The sequence below is a fragment of the Ascaphus truei genome, chromosome 5 (genome assembly GCF_040206685.1).
Source record: "Ascaphus truei isolate aAscTru1 chromosome 5, aAscTru1.hap1, whole genome shotgun sequence".
In the NCBI taxonomy this organism is placed as follows: Eukaryota; Metazoa; Chordata; class Amphibia; order Anura; family Ascaphidae; genus Ascaphus; species Ascaphus truei.
Window position 1 is genome coordinate 208983589 of NC_134487.1, and position 20424 is coordinate 209004012.

At 44.6% G+C, this 20424-nt stretch overlaps 1 protein-coding gene across 3 annotated transcripts in view; it reads right to left on the reverse strand.

Moving 5' to 3' along the window:
- SLC23A1 (solute carrier family 23 member 1) overlaps window positions 1-20424 on the reverse strand; it is a 396028-nt gene that overhangs the window by 73358 nt on the left and 302246 nt on the right. For all 3 annotated transcript variants that reach the window (XM_075601621.1, XM_075601620.1, XM_075601622.1), the window contains one exon: window positions 5114-5243. In XM_075601621.1, the coding sequence (XP_075457736.1) occupies window positions 5114-5243 (130 nt within the window). The remainder of the gene's footprint in view (window positions 1-5113; window positions 5244-20424) is intronic.

Here is a 20424-nt window from a genome sequence, read left to right on the forward strand (position 1 = left end):
AGGCGGATGTTCTGTCTCCTCTCCCTGTTCTCGAGGTCTTCAAGCGCATTTTGTAGGTCGCGGATTGCATCGCCGCATCTCGAGACTTCCTCGTGGGTCTCGGCCTGGGCATTGGAAACTCCCTCCATTTTGGCCTCGAGTTCCTCTGTCCTTTCCGTGAGGGCTCCTACCTCGGCTCGGATGCTCTGCAGGGCCTTCTCCGTGTTCTCCTGCACCCCTCTTCTCATTTTGGCTATTAGGGAATCAAAAAACTCTTTATTTAGGACAGGGGGATCTGTGTCGGGCTGTTTTTGCTGATCGCTTGGCGCCGCGTGCTCCGGCTCCTCCTCGGCGCCATCTTGTGCTCCAGGGCTCAGGTCTGCCTGGCGCAGGGCCGGGGCGAAAAACTTCGTGACCGGGTTTTGATTTCGTTTTTGGCCTTTCCCCGACATCTCCCTGGTGTTAGCGGCAGGGGTGGGTGTCGAATTCGTGGGGTTTGGGTTGGGGGAAATTGCTTGTTCTATAGGCTTTTGTGCGAGGGTGCCGGGAGCTCTTCTCCTAGCTAACCATCTGCGGTGACGTCACCGGAAGTCTCCCGGGACCTTTTTTATATATATTTTATTCATGATGTGTCTTAATTAAATGTTTTTGTATTACTAACTGTCACCTGTTGTTCTCAGCATTTGTTTTATGTGTAAGTGTCTGCTATATGATGGTCTGTTGTCCTTCGCAGTATTATGCTATGATTTTTTATTATCTTTTCATGTACAATCACTTCACGTGGAGCACCTCATTGGACGGGTCACACCACTGATACTGGTTGTATAATATTATTATTTATTTATTCAAGCCTACAGTTTGTTACTAGTGCAGAGCGCCAAAGATATAACCTCTTTTTTCTACTTAGTGTGTATATACTGTACTTGATCTTTTTTAAGCAATGGACAACCAGACATTTATCAATGGGTTTATATAATTCTACCCACATTACCTTTTATAGGAGTGTTTGTCTACCAACTATCTCCACATTGGAATATCAACATTGGTTAAATCACACCATACATATTTATCCAATATTCGTGACTATGACCTCTCACCACATATGTATTGGTATCTATTATTATCTGATATTTTGACCGTATATATGGATGGGATACAGGGATTTATTAATGAGTCCTATACTCTAGCGGAATTGTTTTGACTTCTAGAGGCGGTTCAACATAAAGGTTTACATTCCTACACTAGTCAGTAACCATCTGTATGTATGTATATCGTTAATGGTCTTATACCATTTAGGACATGATGACTTTATATTCACTCACTCCGATACATAACTATCTAACTATGATATTTCCTGGTAATAAGCTATATGATGTGATTGGACACTCTGCATCCAATGAAATTGATATATGATCCCTTACAAGCTTATTCAATCACTCATGATCCACAGTGTTAACTGTACATATTGCAGCAAATTAGGAATGATAAATGAAGGAGCCAGTATGACTTCTAATGATAAATTTGAAATCATGTATGGAATATTTTTATTAAAATGGAAAGAGCTTTATGCATGTTTATCTGGATAACACGTCGGTTTTTGTATAAACGTAGTGGATCCTATCTGTATATTGTATTTTTGGACCTTCTTCTTAAGGTGGACTCAAGCAACAAAATCCAAACAGATGTGCATATTAAGGAGGTAGCTACAGTACCAATAGCTACCTCCATGCTAAAAGTAACCATCATCAGAGTTGGCTGAAAAATATTCCGTACAGCCAATTTAGTCAGTTGAGACAAAATTGCTCAACAGATTTGGATTTCGTTGCACAGTCCAATCTTTCAAGGAAAAATTTGTCCAAAAAGACTTTGAAGAATCCCTCGCTGAAAATTATTTTCTAAAGGCAGCACAGTTAGAGAGAATGGATTTGTTAAAATCAACTAATGAGGCACATCGTTTCAAGATTGGAAAGAAACATACCAATTGGAGCGATAGGGCAGTCTTTACCACAAAATATATACATAATAAATCGGTGGAAACCATCTTGAGACGTCTTTGGGGCATTCTGACACAGGATCCATTCCTAAGAGGACATGTGGATAAGAACCCTTCTTTTATTTATAGGAAAGCTGACAGTACCAAGAGTAAGTTGGCACCTACAAAACTTAGATCTTTATTCAATCACTTGCATTCTGAGACCTATGGGAAACTTTATATGTAATAGAGGGAGGTGCATTACTTGCACCTTCCTTGGTACAAAAAATAATTTCACATCTTTCTGCAATGGTAAAAATGTCCCTGTTAAGGGCTTTATTAACCGCCAAACCTCTTTTGTAGTGTACCTCTTGTCATGCAATTGCAGCCAAAATATGTGGGCCGCACCACACGGCCACTTTGTGTCAGATTTTTATCGCATAGGAGAAACATAGTGAATGGTGTTATTAATCACTATGTATCAAAACATTTTCTCCATTGCCATGACAAAAAAACTGAGGGCCTGAAAATTATGGGACTAGAAGTAATGCCGCCTTCTGTCCTGGCAGGTGACAGGTTTAAAGAACATTCCCGAAGGGAGACCTACTGGATTTTCAAGCTATAAAGCTTGATTCCAGGGGGTGTCAATGAAAATTTGGACACTAGTACCATTGTCTAGTGTTCATTTTTTCTTTAATCTGTTTGGCCTGTCTTGGCAGGTCTGGATATCATCATTTTTGTGGCTTTTATATTCATTTATGTTTTTACTTGTTTGGCTATTAGCAAACATATTAGCTATAAATTGTAGTATCTTAGTATATATATTCTCTCCATTTTTTTATTATGGCATAATAAACATAGTTTTGGGTGAATTTAATATTTAATTTACAACACTTTTTTTATGTTATGCACTTGATGTATTTTATATATATTTTTATTAATACACACTGTTTATGAATGTCAGAATTCTAATTCATTTGTATTAAAATATGTATTTTTATTATATAAAATGCATATGCACACGCTCATCACAGTTGATCACAAGGTGTTCATTTGCTTTTAACTGTCCACCAATTGAAATTCACGCTACTGGCTATAAATACTATCTTAGCCCACCCCTGGGAGATCCCCAATGAAGTTGGAATACTAGCCCACGAAATGCGTAGGGTTGCGTCATCACGTTGGAGTCAGTGATACAGCTGTTGAGGATTTCACTGAGGGATTACAGAGAAATTGCCAGCTTGGAGTTTGAAATTCCCCTTTGAGGGAGGTGTGTCTGCATTCGCTATGCACCTGAATTAACTGTTACAGCTGATCTAGGCTATGGAGCCTTGCGTACCCGCTTGTGCTGCCAGACGCAAAATACCAACTTTATTCAGCTGATGGGGAGGTGTATCGCTGCCAGCTAAGATCGGAGCAGTACTGCCCCAGCGGATTTGTCATGGAGCCTCCTGGAACCTGCTTGCCATTCCGGACGCCATTACCATCGCCGTTTTCAGCAAATCAGGTACTCTGTGTTTGCACAAACTGTCACAAACAGATCCTAGTGTTCCATTTAGATTGCTCCTTCATAGGGGGTCCAAGCTGATGGGCACGCTCACAGCATTGATCCCGAATCAGCAAAGTGTGGGGCTGCATTGTTAGGAGCTAAGAGATCTTCATCTTCTATATTGGAACTGTTTGATAATATTGCAGGACATTGCAGGAGTTAACATACCAGCATTTATCCATCACACCCTCCAGAAGTTTAAATGGACTCAATCTCCTAATATCAACATCTATTTCTTAATATTATTAACCCTCAAGGTTCCCACAAATCTCTCCTATTTAGGATAACAGCATCCACTCACATCCATTTAAATTGTTTCATCTCTGTTTTATATGTCTATATCAACTGCGGTTATAGGTTGTCTGATTTTTAATAAATACTGTATTTACTTATTAATTGTACATTTAGGAGTGTGCGCTCATCACTCTTTTGTTTTACATGTGTGTTTTAGGAATGGGTTATTCCTTGGTGAGCAGCCTATCCCCCTGCATATCATACTCTTTTTTATATACCACCACTTACAGTAGTTTATATTTTTTCCATTTTTCAGTTGGTACAATATATTATCATATGCATTCCCTTTCCAAATCTATTGTATAATTTGTGGGCTGTTTATTTCTGTATATATACATACTTATACACACACACACACACACACACACACACTACAGTATTAAAAACAAGAAGTACTGTTAGGCTTTCTAAAAATAGGAAGAAGCCTAATCTTATACAAATTGAGCCCTAATCAGTCAAACTATATCTAAAATACACATCTTAGAGTTACTTTTCTTTTGGCTATGACATCAAAATAAGAGTACAGGCATTCCCCGCATTAATGTACGCAATGGGACCGGAGCATGTATGTAAAGCGAAAATGTACTTAAAGTGAAGCACTCCCTTTTCCCCACTTATCGATGCACGTACTGTACTGCAATCGTCATATACGTGCATAACTGATGTAAAAAATACATTTGTCACAGGCTCTATAGGCTCTATAGTCTCCCCGCTTGCGCATAGCTTCAGTACAGGTAGGGAGTCGGTATTGCTGTTCAGGATGTGCTGACAGGCGCATGCGTGAGCTGCCGTTTGCCTATTGAGCGAGATGTACTTACTCGCGAGTGTACTTAAAGTGAGTGTCCTTAAACGGGGGTATGCCTGTAGACGAGTACCTGTGCATTCCCGTCCTAATGGTGGTATTGTCACTTTTGGAACAGATCAGGTCTGTGTAGAGTGTCCTACTAACCCCAAAACATACAGTACTACAATGTTCATGGTAAGCCATAGTACAAATATCACTCTAATCACTTATTCAGTAAAATCTATACATATTTTTATTTTGCAGAAATTGATACTTCGGGCACAACGTTTTTGGTGGTTACAGCCCCTTAGTCAGGTACACCCTGCACATGAAAAATAGGTTGCAATCCCATAAATGTGTACCACTTTCTGCAAAATAAAAAGATGTATGATTTTGCTGAATAAGTGATTCCAGTGATATTTGTGCGGTGGGTCACCATGAACTTTGTGGCTGTAACTCAAATTAAATACATATTTTTCAGAAAGGCAGCAAAAGTACAGACTTATAACAAACTTAAAAGTTAATTATTTCTTACCAAATAATGTACAAAACATTCCACCGAGGATGGGGTCAGGGATTGAGGCAAATAAAGCAGTAAATTTTCCTACTGTTCCTAAAATAAACATGATTCCAGCACCATACTGTACAACTCTTCTACTGCCTACCTGAAAAATAAAATGATCACAATGATAAACTATATTCATAGTATAACATTATATTATCTTATGTACAGTATAAGTGGTCTAGCACAATGGTTAACAATCTTTGTAAACTTTTAAAATTCCTTCTTACTCTCTCTTCTTACTTTATTGTCCATGCTGCCTATCCTTTGTAAACATTGAACACATAGTATTATCACTGCAAAAAATATATATTTTAAATTACATAAAAGAAGTATGGTGGTTTAGTAACTGGCTGTAAAATATTTGGCAACTGCTAAGCCTCAGAATTCCCTCCACTAATCACCAGTTGAAAATCATTGGTCTAGCATAGAAATTGTGTAGTGGGGGAAGTTTTTAAGTGGTGGTACAGTGAATGGTCTGGACTGGGTCTTGTGTTGCTACAAGACTCATTCCAACTTCCAGCATATTTACTGCGGCTAGAAAGTGTCTTGCAACTCAAAGTTAATGTGGTGCAGCTCCATAAGACATATTTGCATGTACATTTGTAAATCAGTGTTTGTTCTCACGCAATTAGTGTTCACAATATTGTTCCAGTATGTAAGTGTAGCCATGTCTAGGATTGGTGTACATATCTCTTTCTCATGTTGGCAGTAACCCTGGTAAGTGTGCAGGATTGCCAGCAACAATCAATCATGAGGTTTGCCCTCACACCCTGGTGAGGTGTCATATGTCCCCAAAGGAAGTGACAACATGCAGTGTGTTCCCACTTAGTGATACAGAGCATGTTTTGTTCTCCAGGGGGTGATATAAGACACAGCACTGCCTAAAGTTAGGAGTTCAGTTTCCTGTTGTTGTGCTGATCTGTTCACTGAGAGGCACGTGAAGGTCTGCAACAATGTTGCAGTGTCTCCTGCTAGCTGTGAGTCAGTGAGCATACGCAGCAGAGTTAGAGGAGCTGAGAGAGACAAAGCAGCTCAAGAGAGGAGCTTACAGCAGCCAGAGAAGCTGGGGAATCTCTTTAAGAGTAGAGGTGGAAAGCAGATCTATTAGAGAAGGGACCTTCCTAAGAGAGTGCTGCAAGGAGATGAGTGGCTGAGCTGTTATCTGTGAGGGGCAGCTTGCCCATACCAACCATCAATAAAGATGCCCTGTTCGAATATACCTCCACTGTGTGAGTGTGATGTTACTCAGCAGTGGATGGCACCACCAAGAAGGAGTTCCTCACCAGGACCATCTCCCTGCGGAAGCACAGATCCTGATGAGGTGGAGGCGCTGCACTGGATATAGGTAGGACTCGCACACACTACCTCAGCTGCCTGTCTGGATGACATCCCCTAATACCATCAAGCGGGAGACTCAGGAGCCCTGTTGCCTACAGGTGCACCACCAGACACGAACATGTAATGGGGACTGGTTAGACTACCCGGGCCAATGTGAGATTGGGGGGGGAATACCCGTTACAATTGGAGGCGCTGCTGAGATACCTGTCAACAGGACAGGCTTTTGCTGGGCACACTAGGAAACAGGGAGAGTGTTTGCTGCCACTCTGTGCTGGAAAGGGAAAATCTAGGGGTAGTCAGGAGAACGAAAAACCTCGCAAAGCACGCCCTAGACTGACCCAAGGTGTTAGTGAGTCTGGAGCCGGGGGCTATAGCTGTCCTAGTCACCTTGAGGTAGCGCTAGGGGTAGGATGCCTGAAGGGATAGCCTGTTAACATGGTCAGGAATTCTGGAGAGGATCTGCACTAGGCTAGCCAACAGTAGGTAGACGCCCAGGTACTGCATGGAAGAGTACTCTAGTCCATTCCAGATCACTTACCGAAGGAAGCACAGACTGGAGGAAGGTAGTTACAGCAGACACCGCAAGAGTGAGCCTAGCCTGAGGTAGTGCAAACACGAGTCAGATCTACGTTAGGTACACATGGTGGTGCACAAGGCATGTTTATTGTACGGATGTGGTAGCTGCCCCGCAGAGCGGAGCTCCACGTACAGGAAATCAGTGTTCAACGATCAAGAGAGACCTGTCGGAATGGAGGATCTGCACAGAGCAGAAGGTCCAGGATGGCGGGGAGAGAGAACCGTAGGAATGGAGGATCTGCATAGAGCAGAAGGTCCAGGATGGCGGTCAGAGGAAGAACACGCATATGAACTGTGCGTGGACGAAGAACAAGCTACAGAAGAGACTTTTGTGAGTTTGTTGTGGAATGGCGTGAAAGCCGTGGCTGAGCCGTGTTTATCATGTTTTTGTTCTCGGGATGATACCCCTGAGAATAATGAGCATGACAGTGTTATCCGATGGGAGGAACGAAATGGACTTTGTTATACCCCAATTGACAAACAGCCAGACGTTGCCTCAAATGGGAAAAAGGACAATCCTTACCAAAATGGCGGTTCCCGCGTTCCCGGGACACCGCGTGGGCCAGTTGCAGAAAATGCTGCAAATGCTAAGATTGCAGAAAGTTGGCCGGGATTGGCGCCAAAGGAAAAACCCCACCCTGCGGGGAAGTTTGGCGCGAAAGCTGGAGCCGCGCCCTCGGACTGTGACGGACTCAGAGCTCCGCCCCCGCGATGTGAGTGACTCAGCGCAGAGCCAGAACCACTCCCTTATAGAGCATGCCCCTCCTTTATAGTCCACCAGGGGGAGCAAGCTCAGTGAACAGCGATCAGCAACCGCTGTTCACACTAAAGACAGTACAGAATGCAGAGAAGCACACCCGCAGTTGTATGGAGCCTGGCGATACAAAGGGGGGAAAATATCCTTTCTGGTGTGCCCGTGTCTACAAAAGAAATTGAACCTGACTGATGGTATGGACTTTAACCATGTTGTGTTACCCATAAAATACCGGGTGGCCTGGGTGGATGGAGAGGGGTGCATAAGATGTGCTTGTGACCAGTGTGAATTCCCAGGTGACAAACCGACCTGGGGTCCCAAGTGTGCCTGCTGTGGGGCACAGTTCCTAGAGCCTGTGCTGCTGCAGGCTACGGAACAGAAAGAACCATCGGCGGAGAAGAGCGCGACCGCGGTGGAGGTACCGGAGCACGCCAGCTTCGTACCAACAACCACTGGTTGTATCGCAGAAGAACCCAGTGACTACCTTGCGGAGGATCCGATCATGATATCCTCCGAGGAAGAGGTGGAAGTCTCGTCGGTGGTGATGCGCCTACCGGCGGACCACTACAGCGGTGCTGGAAAAGAACCGGCATTTACCTGTGTCGCGGTGGAGCGGAGTCTCGTGTTGCCGGTGCAGAACCAACCTGAGAGGCGGAGTCCCACGGCCGTGGTGACTTGCAGCGCGGAAGGAGGAGAAGATTCCATCCCTAGCCGACGGAGCGGTGAGATACATCCTTACCCTCCCCAGGTGCCGGTGGTGGCAATGGCGGAGACGGGCCTAGTCCAGGCCCGAACGGAGCAGAAAGCAGAACCATTACTTACGGCGGTGGATGTCGTTCTGGAGGAAGAGGTTCCGGTTGGGAACCCAACGCAAGATGGAGGCGAGTCCAGCGAGAGGGCCGTGTCCTCTCGGCCAAGCAGCTGTACCAGGTTGCCTGGGTCCGAGAAGAGCCAGCAGGCCCTGCGGAAGCCTGGGAGTAAGGAGGCGAGTGAACCGGAGTGCCAGTCCGATGGTACCGGGCAAGGTAGCGAGAAGTTGCGGGTCGTAGCCCCGCGTATGCCGGCAGTGTTTCCCTATGCCCAACCCCCAGCCATAGTTAAAATCCCTGCCCCTGTCACTTTTTCCTATGGGTCCCAGTTTAGCCAAGGGTTGTCTGGGGAGTCCCGAGCCACTTCTGAAGAATGGACTGGGGGAAATCTGGACTGGGGTGACTGTTTTACTTCTGATGAGGGATCGGGGAGGAAAATGGCTATGCAAAGGATGTTATACAGCCCTAATGATGACAATCGTGCTGTTGGGGTGGGATGTGATTCTAAGAGCATTGGGTCAAATTTTGGGTCTCCAGGAACTTTGGGAGTTTCATCTGGGGATTTGGGTAATGTTGCTCATATGGTGCCTATTGCCCGGGGAGCCCCCTATGTGCCCTCACTGTCAGGAAGAGTTATTAGGGATCGCCAAAATTGGGTACGTAATTTTCACCATTTCTGGGAGGGCGAACTTACGTTAGAAATGGGTTCCCTTGATGCAGAAAATTGGGATCCTGGCTGGTTAGACGAGAAGTGGTGTAGTCAAGGGGGGATATGCTACATCTCCAGGAGATGCATTAGGAAGGTGTATGGGCATGATCCTTTCATTCAATTAGCATCCATGCCAGAATTATGGGCTGATTGTGGGTGTCCAGTATGTCACCCAGAGTGTTACCGCCTTGATGCTCTTAGCCCAGTGGACCATGCTGTACGCAAGCCACCTTAAGAGGGTATAGGAGTACCAGTAATGGATACTACAGCAGGGGGTAATTCTGGTTGTTACACATCTACGTTAGGATGTGTCTGTTATTATGTTTATGAGAAAAGATATGTACTGTAATAAAGTGTTGTTATGTTTTGCAGTGCTACCTGAAGGAAGGTTCCGCAAATTTAGGTCCCAAGCGAGGACGTTGGGGTTCCACCAGGGGGAGAATGTAGCCATGTCTAGGATTGGTGTACATATCTCTTTCTCATGTTGGCAGTAACCCTGGTAAGTGTGCAGGATTGCCAGCAACAATCAATCATGAGGTTTGCCCTCACACCCTGGTGAGGTGTCATATGTCCCCAAAGGAAGTGACAACATGCAGTGTGTTCCCACTTAGTGATACAGAGCATGTTTGTTCTCCGGTGGGTGATATAAGACACAGCACTGCCTAAAGCTAGGAGTTCAGTTTCCTGTTGTTGTGCTGCTCTGTTCACTGAGAGGCACGTGAAGGTCTGCAACAATGTTGCAGTGTCTCCTGCTAGCTGTGAGTCAGTGAGCATACGCAGCAGAGTTAGAGGAGCTGAGAGAGACAAAGCAGCTCAAGAGAGGAGCTTACAGCAGCCAGAGAAGCTGGGGAATCTCTTTAAGAGTAGAGGTGGAAAGCAGATCTATTAGAGAAGGGACCTTCCTAAGAGAGTGCTGCAAGGAGATGAGTGGCTGAGCTGTTATCTGTGAGGGGCAGCTTGCCCATACCAACCATCAATAAAGATGCCCTGTTCGAATATACCTCCACTGTGTGAGTGTGAAGTTACTCAGCAGTGGATGGCACCACCAAGAAGGAGTTCCTCACCAGGACCATCTCCCTGCGGAAGCACAGATCCTGATGAGGTGGAGGCGCTGCACTGGATATAGGTAGGACTCGCACACACTACCTCAGCTGCCTGTCTGGATGACATCCCCTAATACCATCAAGCGGGAGACTCAGGAGCCCTGTTGCCTACAGGTGCACCACCAGACACGAACATGTAATGGGGACTGGTTAGACTACCCGGGCCAATGTGAGATTGGGGGGGGAATACCCGTTACATAAGTAATGTCATATCTTTTTTCATGCACACAGTGGTTTGCGAAGTATTCATCCCCTACCAATAATGTCACATTTTGATGCATTACAAATAATGTATAGAAAGTATGTTGTATAGGCCGCACTACCTAATATATTAAACTACAGTACGTAGTGGGTGCTGGGGAACAATGAAGACACCCCTAATCTCTCCTATGGACAATATAGAACACACAACGTGTTCCCCGCATAAATAAATACGAGACACTGATAGTTGAAATGCTGATGTGTATTAATGAGCAAAAGTAAATAACATAGAATGTGCATAAAGCGCAAATCATATGATAATGCCAACAAGAAAATGGAGGGATGGTGAGGGAAGGCTCCCTCACAGCCAAAATCTCCCAATGTAAAAGCAAATGAACAAAAGTCCAACACTACTGTAAACAGGCAGGTGCAAGCAATATTCAATTAAATAGACTATGGGCCTCATTCAGAGAAGGTTCATAAAAAAAATCACCGGATCATTTAAATTACCCTTTTTATGAGCGTTGCTATCACGGTATTCAGAAAGCCTTCATTACCTGTCATAGCAAAATTCACAAAACGGGTGATAAGCCGGTGATCTGATGAACGACACTCTGAAAAGGCCTTGCCCGGCGAGTTGTATCTGCTGCAGAGAGAGCTGCTCTGAGAGAGCCGTCTCTCCCTGTGCAAATATCGCCCGAAATGTATGTGTATAAATTTTAATTTTGTTAATAGTTTAGATGAGCAGGGGGTCTCCTGAGCTGAACCGCATTGGTTTCAGCCTCAGGTACCCCCTACTTCCCGAGATACATGCCCCGTTATGTGGTGCCGGTATCTCCTATGCATTTTATTCCCATTGTCACGTGACACGGACATTTAAATATGTAACGGGTGTTCCCGCTGGTCTGACCCACCCAATCTCACATTGGCCCCTGTGGTCTATTCAGCCCTCATTACATGTTCGTGTCTGGTGGTGCACCTGTAGGCAACAGGACTCCTGAGTCTCCCGCATGATGGTATTCGGGGATGTCAAGCCAGACAGGCATCTGAGGTAGTGTGTGCGAGTCCTACCTATATCATGTGCAGCGCCTCCACCTCATCAGGATCTATGTGTCCGCAGGTAGATGGTCCTGATGAGGAACTCCTTCTTGGTGGTGAGGGCCCCTGTAGAGTAATTGCAGACTCACACCATAGGGTTCTCGTTGAACAAGCCATCTTTATTGTGCGTGGTGATAAGGGCCAGCTGCCCCTCACAGTCATTGCTTCAGCCGCACATTGCTCTGCGCTCCCCTTTGAAAGGTACGCCCTCCCAATGGAGTGGGATCCCCTCTCCCTCGCAGGGAGATCACCCCTGTACTACTGCACCGACACACTTTATTCGAGCAAATACCCAGTATGTACCTGGCAGATACCTGGAATGCGCCGCTCCTCACCTCTGACAAGCCCCGTTGTGTTTGCCTTCCCAGCCTGGGTTCATGCCTGGCTGACGGGCGGCTGATCTGTTAAATGATAATGATTAGGATTTAATAGTCTGCAATGCTTCGCGTGTCTACCAGATGGCATAAATTCATGAATTGTAATGCAGTATATATATATATATACTGTGCAGTATTGCAGCCAGCGGGAATAAAATGCTTCAATCCCTGCTTGGAAAATACCTCAATGCACTCGGGCAGAAAACAGTCACAAACCTCAATACACCCGGGTATACCCGAATTCGTGGGACTAGCCGAGCTCGAATAAAGTGTGTCGCCAGTGTAGGTCCATGGACACAGTTGGCCTTCTCTGGCTGGATATCGAATGGTGCCACTAGTTACTGCACTAGTGGCACCTTTGAACTTGCTGCTTCACCTTCACCTTGTAACATCAACCCGCAGCAACCAATCTAACTTTAGGCAGTGCAGTGCCTTATATACCTCAGGGAGCAAGCACATCACTGATGTCACTAACTAGGGACTCAGAGCATGTAGCCACTCCCATCCATACACAGGGCACCTTACCAGGGTGTGAGGGCAAACCTCCATAATTACTGCTGGCATTCCTGTAACTTACCAGGTTTTGCTGCCAGCAGGAGAGATGACTGTAGACATTGTTATGCATGGCTACAAATACATAGGAGATACTGGCCCCCCATAACGGGGCCTGTATCTTGGGAAGTAGGGGGTCCCTGAGGCTATCCGCTATGGTAATGAAGTTTACTGTAAATGCATTTTTATTGCACAGGATTCATGCCAGGGGTCTCTGGTGCTAATATCAATGGATATCAGCTCCAGAGATTCCCGGCATCAATCCTATGCAGGAAAAATGCATTTTTTTTTCTAAGTCCCATCTCGCCGCTTCTCTGCAGGTTTCCAACACCTTTAAGCCAACTTTTTCTGGCGTGAGGATTTTGTGATAAAATCACCATTCTAGAGCGGTGATAGGCGTTCATAGCCTAATCACTGCTACTAGAATTGCACGAGTTTATGAACATCCCGAAAAGTGGTGATAAGTGGCTTATCACCGCTGCCTCAGTGATTTTTTTTATGACCGATTTTTTTTATGACCAATTTTTTTGAGCAATTCAGTCTTATATCACCCACTTATCACTGCTTACTGAATAGCAGTAGGCATTTTGGGTGATAAGTGCTTGATAAGTGGCTTATGAACGCTTTCTGAATGAGGCCCTATGTCACATAATGTGTATGTTAATCTAATGCACTAGACACCTGACAAACCATAAGAGCCTGATAATGGAGAACACGAGTGTATATAGTACAAATGATAATCAGTCTTTGTAGTGTGACAACACTCTCTAATAATAACAACTTTCTAAGGCTCAAGCAAGCAACAGTCCTCAGTGGGAAGCTCTGCTTCAATCTATGCTGCTATGGGAAAAACCTGTGATCAGGGAGTGATCCTCATATGATCCTGCTCCATAGCCAGCAGGGTGATGTGCACTCAGGCCGTGGCGGCCATCCCCAGTGGAGTCTAGCCCCCTGAGGAAGCTCTGATTTTGAGCGAAATGTGTAAGGTGGACAGCACAAACCATAGGACTATCAAGCATTTGGTGAACTTTGGTGACACTCTGCAAAGGATTAAGTTTCCTCTTCCTGCAAAACTCCACTGTGGATGGCCGCCATGGGTGGAATACCAGAGAAGGAGGAAGTGCTGTTTGTTGCCACTGCCTGACCCTGGGTGGTCTCAATGCCTGAGTCCAATATGTGTTTGTGACTGTAAATGTTTTAAATTTATTTTTCCTGTTATAAAACTATTATGCACTATTTTTTGTGTCCTCCATTTTCCACATATGGGATTCTCCTCCCCGTCTCTGTGCACGACTGGATGCTGACAGACATCACTGCTGAACCCTACATCTGAGGTGGTCACTCCTGATAACCAAAAAGTCTTGATCACTCACGGAGAATGTGAGTGATATTATATATCATTATTTATATCATGATAATCAAAACCTTTTTGCACGTTGTGTATGTTTTTTCTTATTATATACTCCCGGATGTGAGTGTACTCCTGACTCCCTGCCTCAATCTTCAAGTCTTGTCATAAATGTTTGATGGGATTCAAGTCAGGACTTTGACTGGGCCACCCAAGAACATTAATTTTCTTCTTGTTCAACCACTCTAGTGTGGCTTTGGCTTTGTGCTTCGGGACATTATTCTGCTGGAATGGCAATTTCCTTCCCAGTCCCTAGTGAAGAGAAGCATCCCCATAATATGATGTTGCTGCCACCATGTTTTGCGATTGGGATGGTGTTGACAGTGTATATTTATTTCTCACCATAATTAATAATACATGTATTATATTTTAATATAAGTGCTTTAATTAGAAGGAACACTAGAACTTGATCCCACATTGTTTAGTTAAAAATAATTAAAGACTTAAGACATCACAAAGTTTGGCTATGTGTAAACAACATAGCCAAAAAAGTCTGTTGTTGCCAACATTGAAGACCAAGAGGCACATGGCCGCCAAGGCAGGACATCTGCCTCTACCATCATGGCCGCCGAGGCAGGAAGTCAGCCTCATTCTGGATCTGTATAGGGCCTCCCAACATGGCCACTGAGGCAGGAAGTCATCCTCAGTCTGGAATGATTGCCTGCTCCCTTTATAAGTCCTCATTCCCGTCCACTCTTAGCCTGTGCAAGGTTCTGCTTACCTTGTTCCCTGCTGGAAGCTTTGTCCTACCTATCTTGCTCTTTGCCCATTGTTGACGACCTTGGAACTGTGACCTCTACTACTCTACCTTCTCCAGCCCTGACTAAACAGTGACCACGTTTATCCTGCCTTCTCCTGCCCTGACCTCGGACTTGGACCTTATTACTCTACTCTTCAGGATTCGGATGCCAGATACAGGTCGGTCTCTAGTCTCCCCCTCTGCCTAGTGGGTCTGTCTCCTGGGCAGTACACGGCGACCGTAACAATCGCACCCATTCTGGGTGTTAACTCCCACTTATGTAAATGGGTATAAATTAATGCTTTATACGTTTATTTTATAAGATGACTAATAATTTTTTTAATTATATATTGTCGCTATGCCTGCTATAAATAACCTAATGTCTAGATTATTACAGCAACAAATCAATTAAATGTAAACTCACTACTGCCACTTAAAAGAGCAATGTAGGCCATTTTGTATTTTCTTCTTCTCTTTTTTTTTTAACCTAGGATTGAAACAGGGGGTCTCCAAAACTGAATCTCATTCATTTCAGTTCTGCGGGGACCCGCTCCCCCACTCCCACTCTGAAGTGTCTCAAATGTTTTTCGGTAATTTTATCAAATTTTTATCCACTGGGTAACAGGCAAATTGACCAGTAAAACTGCAAAATGAGTGTTAAGACAGCCAATAAGAGCTGTGAAACAGGTTAAAGGCCTGCCAATCATTGAAAACCCCCTGTGAATATGGCACATCATATGAGAACCAGGTAATTATCTGATTATTTAACTCTTTGATCTGGGGACAGAACAATTTGGTGCTGGACAATCTGGCAGTGAAAGAAATAAAATCACAAGTGTATCACAGCAAACTTCAATTATGCAAGGTCTATCCCACAATGCCTTTGCCCCAAATGGAGCCAATTAGCGATGTTTTGGAGAAGCATGTCAGAGTACAAAGAAGAGAATGTGTCAGAGAATGGCGGGTAAAAGTGACAGGGTGGATGTGAGAGAAAGAGCTGGCCTGAATGTGAGAGTGAAGAAAATGTGCTCCTTTTGCCAAGACATACAGGGAAAGAGAGAGAAATAGAAAGAGAAACCCAAAGACTAGATGGAAAGGGAGCTGGAAAAGGAGACCGGGGAAGGAGGCGACCTATAAGAAAATCTACCGACTCGGACAAACCCTCCTTGATGTCCCTGAACAGGAGGTCCTAGAGAAGTATTATTTGAGCGCATACAATATTCTGGCTCCATATGTAAGAGCTATCTGAAGCCAAAGCCATCGATTAATAATGCAATACCTGGTTTTGTTAAATTACTGAGCTTGCTACAGCTCCGAACCTCTAGGTCTTTTCAATGTACCATGGCTGTACACAGGGGATGTTAAAGCCAATATTATCTAGATGTCTTTTCCAAGTGACAACAGCCTTGAGAAGATGCACTGTGTTATATACACTTTCCCAGTTAGAAAACAAGAGTGGTCTTATGAAATGTTAAACAGTCATGTGCTCAATATTCTGCTCTTGCATCTGCTTCCCCTCTTACCCTATATACTCTTTGCCCTTAAATGCTCTTCCTCACAATGCCATCCCACTTCTTCCACCCACATTCTTATTTCCTTCTCCCCTCTTGCCCCTCTACTATGTCAAGCAATAGAGGGGGATCCCGTCGGCAAAAAGGTGCCCCTCAAAGTGGGAGATTGCAGGAAGATCCCAATAACATGCACTTGAAATGCTCGCTGGAGGTCTAATAGTGGGAAGATGTCCCGAATGAATGAACGTGGCCCTGAAGGAATGTAGCCAATAAGTGTCCCAAAACACAGAAAATGTAAAGTGAATATATTAAAAACAGTTTAATGGTATTATATAATAAAAAGTAAGTGACAAATGTTAAACCAGAGCTGAAAAAAGCAGCATGCCCACTCACTAACAATGGTAAAACTTAGAATATGGCATATTGCTATGATAGAAAATGCATAGTTTTCCTGAGGTAAAGCTGCAACAGGTTCTCTCAGACCTGGGACCAATGGTTTGCTGGAGAGGGGGGCCAGAGAGATATTAGAGAACTGGCTTAGGTATTGACAGAAGATGATGAGCCCCTCTGGCTTATCTAGCACAGAGGCATGTTTCAAATGAACTAGTATAATGACTATCCCTTTTAAAAAATGGATATGGCTTTGAGTATACAAGTAAATTAAACATGGACCTTTGCAAATATAGTTACCACCCCTCCCTCTTCCTTCCCTTTATGCCCCCATGTATTGTTGTGTCCAGTTTTTTTGTTCACTATTATTTAGCTGCAGAGTTATTGGAAGATGTTAAGGAAGACCCTAACAATTCTGTATCCCAATTGAAAATTGTCAATAAAATATAAGTTGAAAAAAAAAAAAAAAAAAAAAAAAAACAGAGCTATAGAACCGTATAGTATCCAGCTCCATGCAAACAGCATAGATGGCTATTAAGTCATAGTAGCTCATAAGAGACTGCAGTGTCTTACGGGTTACAGGAGCTGCACCATAGCTGTGAATGTGCTTCCAGTTTTCTTAAAACAGATTGTACATCATCACGCTCTAAGACTCGGTGTGAAGTGGACATGGGGATTCCCTTACTGACAGGAGAGGTGGTTCATTTCTCCCTTTATGATCGGAGCAACATCTGAAATCAGTTGATTAGGGGTTCATGGCCCTTCCTCTCAAGGTTTAAGCTCACCCCACTTTTAAAGTAGCAGGTTTGTCCATGTTCCTGTGCAGGACAGGTCCACTGAGGCCATTCTCCCTCCAGCAGAGAGATAGCCAGTCTTCATAATAAAGTTGAAGCCTGACTGGTTACCCCTTGTGGTGGTGAAGGGGTTAACCCGGCCAATAATAAAGGTCTTATACCTGGCCGGTTACCCCTAAACTTTGTTGGGGATGAAGGGGTTAATTGTTGGTCACCACAATGCCATGTTTCCCCTATAAATCATCTGTAATGTCCCTGTTTTGCAGCTCAGAAACTAGCTGCAGTCCTATGAATGTATGTGGAATGTGAAAACTGTATACTCAACACAAGGGGGAGCTTCTAGCGCTGTGTCAAGCGTTAGTTGAATAAGAGCATCTGTGGTAAGCAGCTCCATTGAAGCTCTGTATCACTTCCTAAACCGCAAAATCCACAGGGGAAGTCTTAACCACAAACTCAAGTGGATAAGTGGTTTGCGGTTTAGTTGAATTGGCAGAATGCAACAATGTATCCTGTGGTCTCGTTAACCAATTAAGGTCAAGTGGTGGAGTGCTTCCGCGGTTACCGATATCAGCAAGCAGTGATACATTGTATGCCATAGCGCAAACCGCAAACCACATCACAGAGCCTATTCAATTAAGTAGCTAACTTTTGTTAGGAAGGAACTAGCACTCTAATTTTTGGAATACAGATAGTTGAGAATGGAACATGCACATACATGTTGTTTTTATATCACCCACACATACAGAAAGTACATATAAAAAATGTGTTTCAGGTATGTTTTAAAATGTAAAGGCAGGAATCCTTTCTAGCCAGTCCGGCAATGAATCCATTAGCATGTCAATGTGTTAAGGGTGGATGAGCTGAGGAATTTTTCATCTCCATACTTCAATGGGCACCCTGCTGAGAAGTCCGGAGTTGAAAAGCCTCAGAGACCCTAGGTGTCGGGGTGCCAGATTATTGCAAAGTACCAGATATCAGTACAATGTATGGGCTATCAACACTTGGTAGCCAAACCCCAGACTTAATGTCGCCAGGTAAGGGGTTGAGCCCGATATGCTAGGCAGCTTAGGTGTCAAGTTAGCACATGCTTGTAGCAAATCGGGAAGCAACTTCTGCCCTTTTTGTGAGCTACTGGCAAGTCTGGGATAGGTGGGGAAAGTTGTTCCCACAGGAGGATTGGCTGGGTATGTTAGAGATAGGACCCGTAACCCTATAAAAATTCCTGCAGCCCAGTCCTAGTTAGATTCATCTGCGATTCACCAAGATCCGTCCAAGTACATCGTCAGCGGTTCCAGAGTGTGAGGAGTTAACTATATTGTAACCAAGCATCGAGCCCCTCTTCCTGAATTTGTTTGAGCTCAGGATTCCCGAATGAATTCTGTAAGGACTTAACGAAAAGATTTCCTCCGGTGGAGATACAGGAGTGGCAACTTGCGCCCCTAGCCAAGGATTGTCGCATGGCTCAAATCGCGCACCCACTTGCATGCGTGCAGGGGTGCCCAGAGACTTTGTTTTCAAGTCATTCGTTCCGTGGACATTTTATTTTGTTTCCCCATCCCAGTAAGTGTTTATTAAGTGTAATTGTGAAGATTTGTGTGTTTGTCTTAAAAGGAAATAAATTACAATTTATTTTTCCCTCCATGTTGTGCTCAAATCAGAATCCCGGTATTAATGTGTTGATGAGACCTGGTCTACTGTGACACCCCTGAGAACCGTGTGTCCCCGGTAGCTTAGCAGCACCATAAGCCGGGGACACTGTATGTATAATGTGCATAATGACAGTTGTACAATTAACCTTGGATTTCACGAGTGAAAGTTTAAAGGGGGATATTTGGGTAGAAATGTGCTTAAAACATTTGTACAAGGTCAGGGGGCAAAGCTACCGGTTATTCCCCCATTTTATCCGCAGTCCATGTCTGGTCTGCGGGTACGCGTCCGCATGTTGTCCCCCTAATATCTTTCCTTTTAAATATGGTATTTTCAGCCTGCAATGTTTAGTATAACAGTTGCATTCTTGAGCCCAGGTTTAGAGTAAAATTTACGTTTTAAAATGCGTATTCATCTCTATACAGACAGTCCTGGTATTCCGATAAGTAGCCAGGATGTCTGCATAGAGATGAGGGATCAAAGATGAGAAGGGAAGTTGAGAGGTGTCAGAACGTTTGGTGAGAGGGGAAGGGCGGAGTACCGGGTCTGGAGACAAAGGCTCCCTGCGGGGGAGACTGTTTGTGCTCCCAGACTTGGTGGAGCCTACCCAGTGAGGAGTATAGGGCTGGCAAGGGGAATCTGTTGCTGGTAGGCACGATTCCCATTGGCCAGTTCGAATTTCCCGCTTGCCGGCATCCTGAGTCTCCTCGACACCCCCCCCCCTCTTCTGACGCGTACAGCCAGACGAGCCCCCAGCTCTGATTGGCAGGTACAGCTACGATCCGCTCTCTGATTGGTCGCCAGACCCTTCTCCATGTTGAACATAGAACAGCGAGGTCTATGTATGGGGACTTGCCGATCAGAGAACCAGACAATCTCGAGACTTGGTCCAGTGAGGCACTGGCGGGCTTTTCAAAAATGCTTTGCTCTGAAAAGCAAAGCGCTCTTCATCGCATTGCCGGAGAAGCCTGGCCTAGCTGAGGACAAGTTCTCAGATTGCAACCAAGTTCTAATTTTCACCATATTCGTGGTCAGCAGGGGGAGATGGTTATCTCTCCCGAAGTACCAGGCGGTTTCTAGACGTGAAGCGGACAGGGTAAGCCTTCTAAATCTGTCTCCCTGCACCTAGTGAGGTTAGAGACTTCCCCAGACCCCCAGTTAAGTGTTTATATCTTGTATTTTATGTATCATTTTGTGTATTCATGTCTCACCAGAATAAACCTCATTTTATTCAACTATCTTGTTCTGCCTAGTGAATTGATCCCAGAAGGTAAA